This window comes from Diabrotica virgifera, chromosome 2 (genome assembly GCF_917563875.1).
Source record: "Diabrotica virgifera virgifera chromosome 2, PGI_DIABVI_V3a".
NCBI classification, from domain to species: domain Eukaryota; kingdom Metazoa; phylum Arthropoda; class Insecta; order Coleoptera; family Chrysomelidae; genus Diabrotica; species Diabrotica virgifera.
Genome location: NC_065444.1, coordinates 196,699,154 through 196,715,069, shown reverse-complemented (window position 1 = coordinate 196,715,069; position 15,916 = coordinate 196,699,154). Strand labels below are relative to the sequence as shown.

General features: G+C 32.3%; 1 protein-coding gene across 3 annotated transcripts in view; it reads right to left on the bottom strand.

Annotated features, from left to right (window-relative positions):
- Positions 1-15,916, bottom strand: part of LOC126879758 (ADP-ribosylation factor-like protein 8) — a 67,127-nt gene that overhangs the window by 26,982 nt on the left and 24,229 nt on the right. For all 3 annotated transcript variants that reach the window (XR_007696251.1, XM_050643004.1, XM_050643005.1), the window contains exon 3: positions 7,143-7,304. Coding sequence is in view for 2 of the 3 variants with exons in the window: in XM_050643004.1 (XP_050498961.1) it covers positions 7,143-7,304 (162 nt within the window). In the remaining variant the exon portion in view is untranslated. The remainder of the gene's footprint in view (positions 1-7,142; positions 7,305-15,916) is intronic.

Below are 15,916 nucleotides of genomic sequence, written 5' to 3'. Positions count from 1 at the left end.
ATATAAAACTCTTCCCCTTCCTGGAGGTGAAAGTCTGAAACCCCAACTAGTATGTTTTGCGTTATAATCACCTCCAGCCAAGAATCGGTTTCCCAGTGTTTTGAACAGATTTACAAAACCTTCTTTATTTGGCCTGTATCTCGGAGGACAATAAACGGCCGATATCGCAAGTGGCCCTACCCAATCTTCTATTACGATACTTGCTGCTTGCATAAAATCTTGTTCAAATTTGGGCAATTCATAATGTTTCAGGTTCTGCCTGATTATTACTGTTGCTCCACCTCTTGGATTTCTCTCAGCATCTGGATGTCCTGCATTATATATGTTAAAGTTTGTTATTTTCAACTGAGCACTGTTAAATAAGTGTGATTCTGAAATCAACAAAATATCGATATTGTTCATGTTTATGAAGTATTCAATCTCATATTTATGTTTGATTATTCCATTTGCGTTCCACTGTGCTATTCTTAAAAGTTGTGTCAACATTTTCTAGAAATAAGTTCTTCTCTAATTTGTCGGATTTCTTGAGTTAACAGTGATATTGTTTTTTGTTGTTCTTCTATAGTTTTTTGCAGATTGGAGATTATGTTGAGAAGATAGCTGTTGTTGGACTCGTTGTTATTGTTTGACAGATTTTGTACATTTTGTTGATTTGGGCGTAGGTAGGTCTTCCCCTTGTTACCTCATCGTTACTTAATTGAAATGCTTGTTGGGTAGGAGCTTGTGCTGTTATCTGTGTTAATAGATTATTGCTTTGTTGGTAAGCAATTCCATTTTTCTGAGGATATCTCTTGTTTAGTATTTCTATGTAAACCTGACATTTTTTATAATTAGCCGGGTGCTCACCACCACATAAAGTGCACGTAGCTGGTTTTCCGTCTTCTTTTTTCTTTGTGCATGTACGATAATCATGATTACCCGCACACTTAACGCATCGATAAGGTAACGTACATTGGTTCCTGGTATGTCCATAATTTTGGCATCTTTTGCACTGAACTATGGTTGTTTTCTTGTTGGGTGTTTCAAAACGAACAATCGCATTTAGTAGTCTTGTTATGTTATAGATCTCCTTATTGTTCTCTTGTCTTTGTAGGTCAACGAAAAACAAATTTTTAGGTTGTTTGTTTTCCCTGTTGTAGATATTCATAATTTTAATAACTTGATGACCCTGACCCTTAAGTGCATTGGTTATTTCTGAGATTGGGGTAGAGTGGTGTATGTTTCTTAGTACAACTCTAAAGTGTTTTTCTTCTGAAAGAACAAATGTATGGTACACAATTTTATTTGTTTCGAAAACTTTTTTTAAGTTTCTGTATTCCTCGACGGTTGTTAGTTGCACCCTCATTTTGTCATCTTGCAGAATTTTGTAGGTAAATTTTGGAGCGTGTTTTTTGATAAGTGTAAGAAGTTCTTGCACTTTTTTTGTAACGCCATAAAGGATAAATGGTGGAATTTTCGCATTATCTTTATTTGCTTTATTTGTAGCAGTAGGTTCCTCGGGAATGTTGGCTAATACTTCGTATTGGTTTTTAGAAGCATAACTATTGTCTCCTGTTTTTTGTCTTATCGTATCTGGTTGTTTTTGTGGGCTTGTCATTTTTCTTTTTTTTTTCTAGATTTAACTTCTTGGAACTCGTTTTCCGCTAGAATCACTTCTTGCTGGATGTCAGATTGCATTGATGCTTCAGAATAGTTTTCATGGTCCTTTTGGTATTTATTCCTAAATGATTTTTGTTCAGACTGATCTCGGGCGAGTAGCTATTTGTTTGAATATTTTGATAATTTGTAGCCATAGAGCCATAAAACACCGTTGATATTGATGATATTGATGAAGAACATGTCTAGTTGTTAAAGCACCTAAGTTTTTTATTATCGAACATAAACGAATGAATCAAACAACAGAATGTTAAGAAAACCTGAGGCTATACGCTCTGAGCTTCGCTGGTGTCGCTCCTAGTGGATTATAATTCAACTTTTACCGGTAATTTTTAAATTTATTATTTAATTGATATCGCTTAATATTTACAACGCTAAAAAGTAATTAAATTGTAACAGATTTTTTTAAGATTTTGCAAATCATTTTGACGTTCTATTGATGAAATATTAATTTCTTACTTCGGATACTTTGACAATTCTCGTGTAGATGGCGCTAAGATTAATTTATAATTACATATTACGGAACATTAGAAAAAGGTAAATTGAGTACTTAAAACGTAAGTATCCTTATTTAAGGTAAAAATATACCACAGCTTTGACCAATTAATATTTTTTATAATTAATGTTTTTAATTTTAATTTTAAATTAATCACTTTGACATTTATGTCAAATTTCCAGTAAACGTTTACAGACTTGTCACTACTGGCGCTCGCGAATTTATAAATATCCCCTCTACGTACGAGCTCACAGCGTATAGTTAGGTTTTAATTTCAGTATTTCATAAATGCTAGAATATTCCACAGGGTGATGCGAACTTTGAGAAAAAAAACACAGTTTGATTGGTACACCCGGTATACAATGAAAATTTACCTGTTTAGCAACAATATTATTACACTGGTATTATTAAAGAATCGTGCTATAACATGTTCAAAAAATCACTTAAATCGGCCAACACGTTTAGGAAATATGAGACATCAAAAATGACCAAATTTTTAAGTGGGCTGATTTCTATGCACGTAAGTTTATGTTAAGTGAAAAAAAGAGCTTCACTAGTTCCTAGGCCTTTGCGAAACCCAAAGTTCGTAGGCTAACATAGAAATTTTTTTTTTATAAAATTCGATTTTAATATTTAATACAGTTACCTTCGAGGGTGGTACATCGATTATACCAGTCACACAACTTTTCACTACCATTTTTATAATACAATTTGCCTTTAGGCAAAGTTTCGGCGATTACCTCTTCATTAGTGCTAAATTTCTTTCCAGCGAGCATTCTCCTGAGGTCAGCGAATAGGTGGTAGTCGCTGGGAGCCATATCTGGTGAATACAGTGGATGCGAAAGCAATTCGAAGTCCAATTCATGAAATTTTGCCATCGTTTTCATTGATTTATGACACGGTGCGTTGTCTTGATGAAATAGCACTTTCTTTTTCTTCAAATGGGGCAGTTTTTCGCGATTTCGTCCTTCAAACGCTCTAATAACGCAATGTAATAGTCGCTGTTAATGGTTTTTCCCTTTTCAAGATAGTCGATTAATATTATACCATGCGCATCAATGCCATAACCTTGCCAGCGGACTGTTGCGTCTTTCCACGTTTTGGAGTTGGTCTATCACATGCAGTCTACTCGGCTGACTGTCGATTGGACTTCGGTGTGAAATGATGGAGCCATGTTTCATTCATTGTAACATATTGACGCGGACGCGAAAATTCGGTTTCATTACCATTGAACAGCTTCAAACACTTCTCAGAATCATCAATTCGTTGTCGTTTATGATCGATTGCTAGATCTCGTGACACCCACTTTGCACAGAGCTTTCGCATGCCAAATATGCATGCCCAATATATCCAACACGTTCCTTTGATATATTTAGAGTCTCAGCTATCTCTAACAATTTCACTTTATGGTTATCTAAAATTATGTTGTGAACTTTTTGATGTTTGCGTCGGTAACAGCTTCTTTGGGGCGTCCACTGCGTGCATCGTCCTCGTGCATCGTGCATATAGCTCGACAGCTGTCAAATTTATGCACGCATCTTTTGAAGGTTGGGGATGACTTATTAGCCCGGGAGGTAGTGTCAAATTTGACCGAAGCATTTTAGCATGTCGGGTTTCTTTTTATTTAGTTAGGTGTTCCAAAGCTTATTAACAAATGATGTGTCAGCTGGTCCAAAACCGGGGATTTTAGGCAAGAAAAGGTAAAATATGAAACTTGATGGAAAAACGCTACAACTTATATGCCAAATATTTATCTCCGTGACTTACATATATTAATGGCCTAGAATACTTGGCTCCTAACTTTCACTCAGGCGATCCGGGTTCAATCCCTGGCGTTGAAATTTATTTTTGTTTTTAAAATTGACATTTTATTTCGAAAAATAATTATTTTTTGATAATACCACGTTTTTATTATTTATACGACACAATATAAAAAGTCTGTGTGTCTTTTGTAGAATCGTAAACTATGCATTTGATCATAAATATTATGATTGACCTTAATAAGCAAAGTTGTTGTACATGAACCCCTGAAGCTTCCTGAGTTAGTACGACCAATCTAAGTGAAAAGGGGGTGGCCCTCCCTACCCCCCTCACGGCATTTTTATTATTTTTTTGGACAAACTGTTTTTTCTTAATTTTATATGATGTAGAACCAAAAGATACAACCCTCATTTTTCATTTTTCTATCACCAATTCCCATTTTTAATAGAAATCTAAATATTTCCCTGTTCTTTATAATATATAAAAATGAATGTTTGTATGTATGTCCCTTATAGAATCGTAAACTATGCATTTAATCATAATATGATGACCTCAAGCAAAGTTGTTGTACATGAACCCGGAAACCCGGGAAGGTTTCTGAGTTAATACGACCAACCTAATAAGTAATCATTATTTACGCAGACTCCACAAAAACAATATTGTTTATTAGAAAAAAGTATACGCAATATTTTTGAGTAATTTTTGGCTTTCTGGTAATTTTTTGGTATTTAACTTTTAATAGTTATTTATGTATTAAGAGCGAAAAGTGATACATTATTGCTCGAGAGTAAGAGTTACAGCTCGACGGGTAGCGGAGAGCGGTAATTACTCGAAAGCAATAATGTCACTTTGCTCTTGTAATACATACAACATTTTTTCTACAATCACTTAATAAAATGAAACTATTTTTAAATCATTAACTTTATTGTAACTATTTTATATCTGTCATTATAATGTCATAACATTAACTTTTATATCTTTCAGTTTGAATGTTCAATGTGTTTGTATTGTATGTTTGTATGGTTGCTACGGACGACGAGCGTAAAATCAAACTTTACGTGCTAGAGCGATAACAGAGCGATAAAGTGACGGTACTCAGTAAACGTCAACTTTTCGTTGCCATTGACAAGCGAAAAAGTCTTCTTTATCAAGTGATTGTAGAAAAACATTATTTAGTTCTAAGGCGGTCTGATGTTTGCCGGGTCAGCTTTCTAATAATAAATAAATGTTCTTGGACTAGTTTGGCAAGGATTAAAAAGTATAAATCATTAGTTTATGAATTTTAGATTGTACGAAAAAAGCGTCCACATGGAACAAGTGGAACAAGATCTGAAAACACTTTAGATTACCAATTGGAAGAACAAAGCAAGGAACAGAACAGAATGTTAGGGTTGTATATATCTTTTGGTTTTACATCATATAAAGATATAAAATTAAGAAAAAACAGTTTGCAAAAAAAATAAAAAAATGTCGGGAGGTGGGAGAAAACCCCCTTTTCACTTAGATTGGTCGTACTAACTCAGGAAGCTTCAGGGGTTCATGTATAACAACTTTGCTGATTAAGGTTAATCATAATATTTATGATCAAATGCATAGTTTATGATTCTATAAAAGAAATACAGATTTTTATATTGTGTCGTATAAATAATAAAAACGTGATATAATCAAAAAATAATTATTTTTCAAAATAAAATGTCAATTTTAAAAACAAAAAAAAAATGTAAATGCCAGGAATTGAACCCGGGTCGCCTGAGTGAAATCTAGGAGCCAAGTATTCTAGGATTCTAGGCCATTAATAGATCCAAGTCACGGAGATAAATATTTGACATATAAGTTGTAGCGTTTTTCCATCAAGTTTCATATTTTACCTTTTCTTGCCCAAGATCCCCGGTTTTTGGGCCAACTGACACATCATTTGTTAATAAGCTTTGGAAAACGTAACAAAATAAAAAGAAAACAGCCATGCTAAAATGCTCCGGTCAAATGTGACACTACCTCCCGGGCTATATGGATTTAATACCAGTAGTGCCAGCTTACGAACTTTTCATCCCACTGTTTATATTTCCAATTAAAAAAAGAATGTGTGTGTACTTTGTACGCACGTAAGAAGTTATACTTCTATTATATGATTTCAACGAAATTAATATACTTTAAACAGTTTATTTATATTTTATTTAAATATTAAACTAATTTTAATACTTACTACTTCTCAAAATTTTTTATTAAAACAGTGCCAAAAATTAAAATAATAATAGATTAAAACAAACACAAACAAACACATTGAAAAATGCCACAAATGCACAAATGATTTCTGAACAATGTAGGAAAAAATTTTAACTAAATACGTATTTTCTGAAAAAAAAAATTATATAATAAATAAACTTACAATCATAAAATGTATAACAAAAATAAAAAAATAAAAGTTTCCATTGGGGTTCGAACCCGCTTATCAACGCAGTTAGTATTGAAATTCATTCACCTTAAACTTTTACCCACGGAGACCACGTGTCACGTGACAATCTGCGAAGATCAACTAACTAAACGGATTAAACTTTTGACGGTTCTGAATTTAACCAAATTATTTTGATTTTGAATTGAAATTATTTAGAATTGAAAGAAATATTAAAATACAACAAAACATAGAGTAAGGAAACAATATATTAGGTGAATATTGATAGAAATTTTGATGGTAATCAAATTATGTAAATCAAAGCATTACATACTATTTTGGTAGGTTCTTTTTAAATTTTCCAAATAGGTAGGTACCTATGAAATTTTTTATTAGGATACTGAAACATTTACAATTATTACGTACCTGTCGCTTTTAAAAACTATTTAAAAAGTCACTACAATATTATAAACCTTTTTTCTCTGCCATCACAACAATAAAAACTAATATACACAACATTAATTTGTTTATCCAAAATCTCCATATTGAACAATTATTGACAGATGATTTTAACACCCAATCAGGTCCCGTATAATGTTTATACCATACTGTCGGTGTGCGCATGCGCGCAGTATTATGAAATTTTACTCTCAATCGCGCCTAAAGAAGTAAAACTTCAAAAATAAAAATGGCGACAGATAAAAGAATGATGGATAAGAAGAATTATTGATTCTCCACTAAAAAATATGGAAAAATTTGATAATTGAGAGATATGTAACACTTTTCGGTTAGAGCTTAGCTAAACAAAATAATATGGAAATTAACCAAGTATATACTTACATTCTTTCAATAAGGCCATTTTCGTCTAGAGCTTGGGGCTTATCTCTTTTATTGCCCAAGACTAACACAGGAATACCGGCTAACTGAGGTTTGTCCAATAAATTATGCAATTCATTTCTAGAAGCCTCAATTTTATCAGGATCTGCCGCATCTACCATATACCTATAAAAAGGTGTAAATACTTGAGTTATAATGTTTTTTAACTTAATAAACGTAGACGGTTGCATTTTGATTCAATTCGAGTCTCTTACCGTCCTCTGACACATGTTTTTAGGTCTATCAGTTATCAAAGAAGCTTGTAAGAAGACTGAACTGAATCAAAATGGACCGACTGGTTGGTAAATATATTAAAATATTATACCAACGCATGCTTTTAGCGACCTCTGACGAAGAAATATGAAGTGAGTGTCAATAACGATTAAAGTAAACTAACTTTTAACTTCTTAAATAGCAATGTATCCGACTGTATCATTAATTAAATAAAATAATATAGCAGCAATATTCTGGGGCATTTAGACTGGTTTGTAGATGTAGTATCTTTTGTTTGAGACGGTCACATCGAGAGTCCTAGGCTGGAGATGGTTTCAATCGCTGTTCTTCACAAGGTGTGACGTTCCACCCCTTATTTAATCAATTATTGATAGGAAATAGTTATTTATGATATAAGTGTTAAAAGTATACGTTTAAGGCACCATGTGAAAGTTTGCAGAATGAGCGAAGCGAATTCTGTAATTCACATGAGTGCCTTAAAAATGTACTTTTTAACACGTATATCATACAATAGTTTTTCTACAAACCACTTATATATCAATTATAATTTATTCATTCTCAATTACGGGACAATATCTACAAAAACTTTTACTTGAACTTGACTGACATTCCATTTTTATATTTTTCTTGACATTACATCAAAACTGTCTATACTGTCAATACGTAAATCATAACAACTATAGAATAACATCTTACTTTTATTGTTGTATATTCTAACAAATTTTAATAGTTTTTTATACAAACGTGTTAAACCATGTTAACGTGTTAAACGTGTTCAAATTGCGCAAGTTGTACTATTAATATTAATGTTAATAAATGAAATATAAATATTTTGACGTTTCACAATTTGACAATTCACTTTTAACTGCAATGCCTTAAAATTTTTAAAGCACTAGTGCTTTAAAGTAGCATTTTTAACGCTCCTATGGAGTGCTAAAAATTGCATTTTTAACACGGTTGTAGAAAAATATTATTTAATTATTTTTAGAATCATTTTTAATTAAAATATAACTTAAAACAATCACAGAATTTTTAAATGCTTGTTGACGTCATATTTAAATGTGGCAGCATTGGTTTTCTTGGGTTGGCAGCGAATGGATTGTAGAGGGGTATTCGTAATTGGAGCGGCTGTCACTGGTCGCCGAAGGAGAGGCCGTTGTTTGTCTGGAAGTGAGTCGAGTAGCAAGTGGCGGGATTATTCAACTAAGATATTTTATCTACAATTCCAAGTTTCAGTTTATCATTAAATAGTATATTGAAGTTATCCAGCATTATTGAATACTGGGAACGAGGGTAAAGAATTTTAGTGCAAATCTACAGAGCTTAGATAATCCCGGTAAAATTTTTTTTAATATTATTTAGCCATTTTGTAGAATACGAATTTCATATTGAATTATCTTAATTATTTTCCTGATTAGATTTTATGTAGGTTATTTCCATGGTCTTGTCAAATTCATCTAGAGAAAATTGTATGTTCTTTGTTGATTTTTGCTTTTAGTTACAAAATAGAGTCCATTTAAATTCAAGTTTTTATATTCCTTTCAAGTTCTTTGGACCTCCAATCTTTTTAAATAAATGGTCAAATAAGTATCTGTTGCATAGTCATACCATTTCATCGTTATATAATATGTCTGTATACTTATGTATATATATTACAGTAATCCCTCTTCAACCGCGGGGGTTACGTTCCGAAGAGAAAGGTGTGGTTGGTGAAACCGTGGATGGCGAGGGATCCACGATCCAAAGAAGAATATGACATATTTATAATCCCAATTTGGATAAATACGTATATTAGTATGTATGTACATAGAAAGAAATATGAGGAAATTGCATATCTGTGAAATAGTATTATCATATCAACAAAAATAAAGACGCTGAGATCATCGTCCACATTCGCCGATATTTTAAACCTTCCGAACTATAAACTAATTGCCGTAGTCTTACTACTAAGAACAAGCGCCAGTGGCGTATCATGAGTAATTTAACGCGACTGGTCAAATTATAAAAAATATATTTTATAAAAATAATAAAATATTCTCAATAAAGATTCGACAGATATCGTAACCGCGGATAAGTGAAACCGCGGTTGATGAGTCCGCGGATAATGAGGGGTTACTGTATAATAAAATATTGTTTCACAGTAATTATATCTTGTAGTTAAATTGAAAATTACATGTGAATCGCTTATTTCAGAAACAACCAAGTCACATTTTGTCGATTTTGAGTTTATTAAACCAACATAATATTTCTGCGGGTTGCACACAATATAATGCAGAATACACCTAAGTCCCGTAAGCATAGTTGATTTTATAACGATTTAAAATATTCATATATATTTCTGAAACCACCTTAGTCCCACAGAAAAAATGTTAGTGTAATAAACTAAAAATCTCTAAAATGTGACTTAGGTTGTTTCTGAAATAAGCGATTCATGCGTTATTTGACCAAGGTCATAGGATAACAACTTTTGTCAAAAGTCTAGCTGCCTAGTTATTCAAGTTTTTGGACTTAATGATCTTTTTCTTATTCTCAATAGGAATAAAAACACCTCCTCGTTTCTCTTGCTTCTTTGACACTTTTTTGTCCACGTTGGTAGATTGATAGTAACACGGGATTGTGTTTTTTTAGCCACTACTATGATATTATAAAACACTCCTCACGCCACCGAGGATAGACCACTTCCAGGGAGACGGTCACTAGGAGACAAGCCTGGATTATCTCCAGTTTTTTATCTGTTTCTTCTGTACCTCCAACTGTTTTTTCACCTGTTTTCCTGTACCTCCAGCAGGACAGCTGCAACCGGGAGTTAGCACCCACTTGTGCTCATTACATCAACGTCGATTTGGGTATACACCGCAATACACTTTTCGCACATTGTGTAAACGGGGTTTGTTTTGGGGACATTTGGGTTGCACTTATTAAAGACGGGCTGTTTTTGTGATATTCAGGACACTTAGTATTCATATAAGTATTTTATAATTTAATTGCACATAACTTTTTTTCGTCCCAAGATTTATATTGTATTTCAGAACAACATAATAGTTGATAGCGTTCCTAAAACCTGCGTAATCTCCATGGTGAGAATCTCCGAGCTGAGATAGTTTCTCATACAATAGTTGTCGGTACTCTTATTTTTTATTATTCTTATGCTTGTTTCCTTAATTAAATATATCTATTTAAACTTATTTAATTATTTTAGTCTATTTTAAATTAAATCCTTCAAATGAACTTCATACATTATTTAAAATTTCAATTTTACTCAACTTATTTAATGGTAACTTATTCACTTTGCATTACATTCAAATAAACTTCTAGGCTCTATTCCGTCAGAATAGAGTTCAGTTTCACTTGCTTAATATTATTATTAAAAACCACGAGTTAAAAAAAGGATCTGTTGTATTCAACCGTAGGTTTACTTATCAAGTAAAGGCTTGTGCCTGTCCAACTCACTTTGAGTTATTTATATATTTTATTCATATTATAAGGGAGTATTGAATTAAGGTGTACGTATTAAAATCGTACAATTGTTATTTGGTGAAGGTTGTTCTTATTAACCTAGGTGTAAGTTGTACTTTCTATATTAGAGGTACCCATATTTAGATTTTCTAACCTCATTAAGATTATTCTTATATTATATTTGTACAATAATTCTGTAAAAGATTTTCACTAGTGTCATTTTTTGTCATATTATTGTCACATACTAGTCACTTTATTTAACTCAGAGATTGTGAAAATCTAGTAGTTATATTTAATAAATATTTATTTATTGTGGATATTATTTCTTATTATTCCTTTATATATACCAAATTTCATATACTCTTGCTACAAATTTAATATACTCTATAGCAGCGTAGGATACTTTGAAGAGTGCTAACTTAGTTAGCTCCCTTCTGGCGCCCAAAATTTATTCTATTTTTATTATATTATTATATTTATTCTATCTATTTTCAGAACATTATCTTAATATTTCCTTTCCTAGCCATCATTTTCATTTCCTTTAATTTACTGTCTTGACGGGCATGCAAATTGACCGAATCCTTCCTTGAGTGTCAAGTGGTCATTCTCGGGCATACCTGGTAGTCGAACTGCATTCAGTTTACATCTGTCTATTCTTAATTTTATTATCAGTTCATTTCACTTTCTTCATCTTTGCATCTTCCTCAGCTTTCATCCTTACGGCATCCTGCGACTCATAATGCAAGGAAAGACAGATGGCAGAAGAAGCATCGGAAGAAGACGAATTTCATGGCTGAAGAACCTAAGAGAATGGTTTGGATGCAGTTCAAAACAACTATTTAGAGCTACTGTCTCAAAAATTAAAATAGCTATGATGATTGCCAACCTTCGTAGCGGAGATGGCACCTGAAGAGGGGCTCCACATTCCAGGAAGTGGTAATTGCATCGACCTAGAGGCTAAACAAGTGAAGTTAATCACATCTAGACCGAAAAGTCAATAAACATGTCTGGAATCGGTTAGCAACGAATCCAGTATCACTGTGGCACGTAGGAATTGATCTTAAACCGTTTCAGTATTGAATACTAAGAGGTAAGACTGAAGCAATTTCATAAAATTCTATTGCTCATGAGGGATGTTAAAGCCAAAGATCCGACAGGTTGTATAAGACAAATAGACCTGAGTCTGTCAGGTTGTTAGCAAGTAAAATTCCTTGTAAAATAATATGTTAAAAAATTAAATCAAAATAAGCGCGTGCAGTAATAAGTCAATATATGAGATAGGAAAAGTGGACCAAAAGTACCCAATTAAAAAAGCCATCTCAGAAAAGATTCCAAAAATTAGGTTTATTTATACCTACGTAGAGAAAAAAGGTTGGAATAAATTCATTTTTACGTGAATGGGCAATTTGGGAAACAGATCCCGGAACAGTTCGATTTTTATTTTGAAATTATGAATTTTTTACACACAGTGATGAGCGCGCTAATAACCGGCAAAATAACGCACAAGATGGAAAACATATTAAGTTGTGAGATAAAAAGAAGTGAAACTAGTAGAGGTGGGAAATTTAGCGATAAAAACCTATAAATTTACATTCTATTTATTGTTTCCCATCTTTAGATGCATAGACATATAAAGTCTGTTCCAACGAAAATTTGATTCCCCCAGAAACTCAGAAACCAAGAACATCTTCAAAATTAAAAAAAAAAACGCCAATTTATATTGATAGTTGAAAGACTGATAAGTTTGTACACACTTGAACGAATAAAGGAAATAAAAAATGTAGTATGTCAAAGTGTGTAAATAATTTATTTCTTTAGCTGAGCGCTTTCGACATAAACGTCATCATCGGAGCTAATGCTAAAATAAAAAAAGAGGTCTTGTAAGAAAAAGAAGTACAAAACTCTTTTTTTACTTACGTCCAATTGTAAAAAAGTACCGCTACAACATTGAGGTGTTATCATTTGCATCTTGTGAATATAAATATGAATTTTGGTTGGAAATGCTTTGTCCTCCGTACAACCCCAAACAGTAAAAACAAAAAAAGGCAACATTACACGTTACACAAACACAAAACTTTTTTCATGGCATAGGTATCACCCATCCATTGTTGGCCTAGTAGAAACAGCTGACTGACAAAGTCGGATATTCAAATCTGATTTTATCTGTTCTGCGTTGATGTATGACAGCTGACATTAAAATATGAATATTTTTAACATTTTTGAAAGGAAAATTGAAAATTTTTACAATTAAATTGATAAGGAAATGTACCTTAGATGTTTGTACTAATCAACTAATAAATTAATTGATAACATGATTAATTTTAAGACTAATTGGCCAACATACATGCACACCTTGTTAGGTTAAAAATAAAAACAGGAAGTAATGAGGAAGATCAGTTTTTAATTGTGAATTCTCAAATTCAATATTCTAGAAGATGTTAGATTATTGAAATTATAGAGATAATATTAGATTGTTGTTGTTTATCATCTTTTGTAAATAAGTCATTGAAATGACCTTGACAGGGTGTATGGATATTTTACTAAGTTGAATCCTTAATGTTTATAGTAAAAATATTAAATGATTTTATTAAATGCTAAGATGTTAAAATGGGTATATTCAGTTTCTACTGTTGTAAGACATTGATAACAAACCAATAGGATAGTGTTCGGTGGAATTCAATTCTTAAGAAAATAGTTTCAAACACTTTTGTTGTTAAGTGTTTTATTTCTAAAGCTCTCATTACTTGATGATAGAAGTATATTATGTAAATATCTGTAATACAACAATGTATGTATATATAAATCTGGCCAATAGTCACATGTTTTCCTTATTTGTATTTTAAGTTATAAAATTAAATGTTACATGTAAATACAATAGTTTTTATATACAGTACGTAAATCGTTCTGCTGGACATAGGGAATATACATTGTATATATTTAGATACATAAATACATACATTGTATTATATTGAGATAATTGTGGCAACTGAGCTCTCTCGATGACAATATGGTTGTTGGCATCAAAGGGCATTAACCTCAAAATTGACAAATCATTTCGACTGACACAAATAAACGTCAAAATATGACAATATAGTAGCTTAATATTTTTTTCCTAAGGGAATGGGAAAAATGTTTGGTTTTGAAATTAAATAAAAAATATTTTAAAAATGAAAGTAAAATTATTAACTCAATAATCAAAAAATTTTCTTTTGCTTTATTTATGGACAGCCTTGCTTCAAAACTCACTCATTATATTCGTTCTAACAGCTCTATTGCACCAAAAACTCGTACTCGAACACAAGCTTCAACTTACACAGGTTAGCGCAGTTGCCACAATTCTCTCAATGTATATTCACTATGTCCAGCTGAACGATTTACGTACTGTATATTAAAGATTGCATGAGGTTACTACTCCACTGTCTCCCATAGATACTTGAATAAAGGTTTATAATTACAATTCAAATTGATCTGAGTATTGACACAAAAATCAGGATTAGACTTCATCTCTCTAGAAATCTCCAGGTCCTCCAACAAATTCATTAATCTATAATTTTTAGATGGAATATTATGCAAAATTTGGCTGTCTTTAGTGGGAGAGAAGGAATGATTGGTAGATATAACATGATAGCCAAAGTTTGATTTTTCTGGAGTTCTGACATGCTCCTTGATTCTTTGAGAAAGGGTTCTCATTGTCCTTCCTACATAGGTGGTACTACACTCACCACAAGATAGCTTGTATATGCCACTTCTATTTAATTGATCTATTTTGTCTTTGGTTTTACTAAACAGTGATTTGATGGAATTTTTAGTTTTAAATGAAATTTTGAGGTTCTCAACTTTATTTGATATTACAGTTGAATTACTAGATCTGTAAATACAGTTTTTGGTATTGTGTTCATCTGTGTGAAAAGATTGATTCAATTTTATCTTGAGCAAGTTATATTGGGAGAGGGACGAATTTTCATGCAAAATTCATGTCCTCAAATTTTTTTAATAGTAAGTGTGGTCGAGTATAACGTCATTTGAAAGGTAATTTTTTTCTCAACACGACACTATTTTTTTTTAATTTACGTAATAAGTTTGAAGATAATTTTGGACTTTATTATAAATTAGTTAAATCCAAGATTATGTTTAAAGTTACCATGCAAATGAAAAAAAATAGAGGATCGTGTAGAGAAAAAATTACCTTTCAAATAATGTGCCACTCGACTACATTTGCTATTAAAAAAAACTGGGGTTGATACGGGGCAGTAGGGGGTTACATTCGAGGGCATGAATATACATATACATCCCCCTTCCAATACAAATTGACGTGTTTTTTTAATTTGTGAAGAAACTCTTGATTTTCTGAGTTTCTGGGGAGGGGGGTCAAATTTTCGTTTCAACACTCTGTATATTATCATACACAGAGTGTCATGCTAAGCGAAATCGACACCATCTTTTTTTTGTGGTTCAATGCTGTTTTACTCTTCTGCATAGTAAAGCTACGACAGATAGTGGTCCATTTCCGTGTCTATACCCTCACTTAGTTCCATGTTAGTTTCCCGATGCAATGAGCTAGAAAGATACCGCAAGCAAACCTGTCCAAAAGATCTTGTCGTCAGGAAGTGCGAAGGGTAGGCTCAGTCTATGGTAATATAATATATATGTCTATGATTAAAGGAGTATGTCAACTAAAACGGTCACTGTCACAGTGTCAGTTGCCAAACTCGTCCGATACGTCTAAAGGTAGAAAACAACAAATAGAATATAAAATAGGTTTTTATCGCTAAATTTCCCAACACTACTAGTTTCATTTCTTTTTATCTCACAACTTAATATGTTTTTCATCTTTTGCGTTATTTTACCGGTTATTAACGCGCTCATCACCGTATATATTATACTAGTGACGTCATCCATCTGGGCGTGATGACGGAATCGATAATTTTTTTAAATGAGAATAGTGGTCGTGTGATAGCTCATTTGAAAGCTTATTAAATTCTCTATTCAGTAATATAAACACTAACCTACTTATTTCTACAGGGTGTCCAAAATTTGTTTTTTAATTA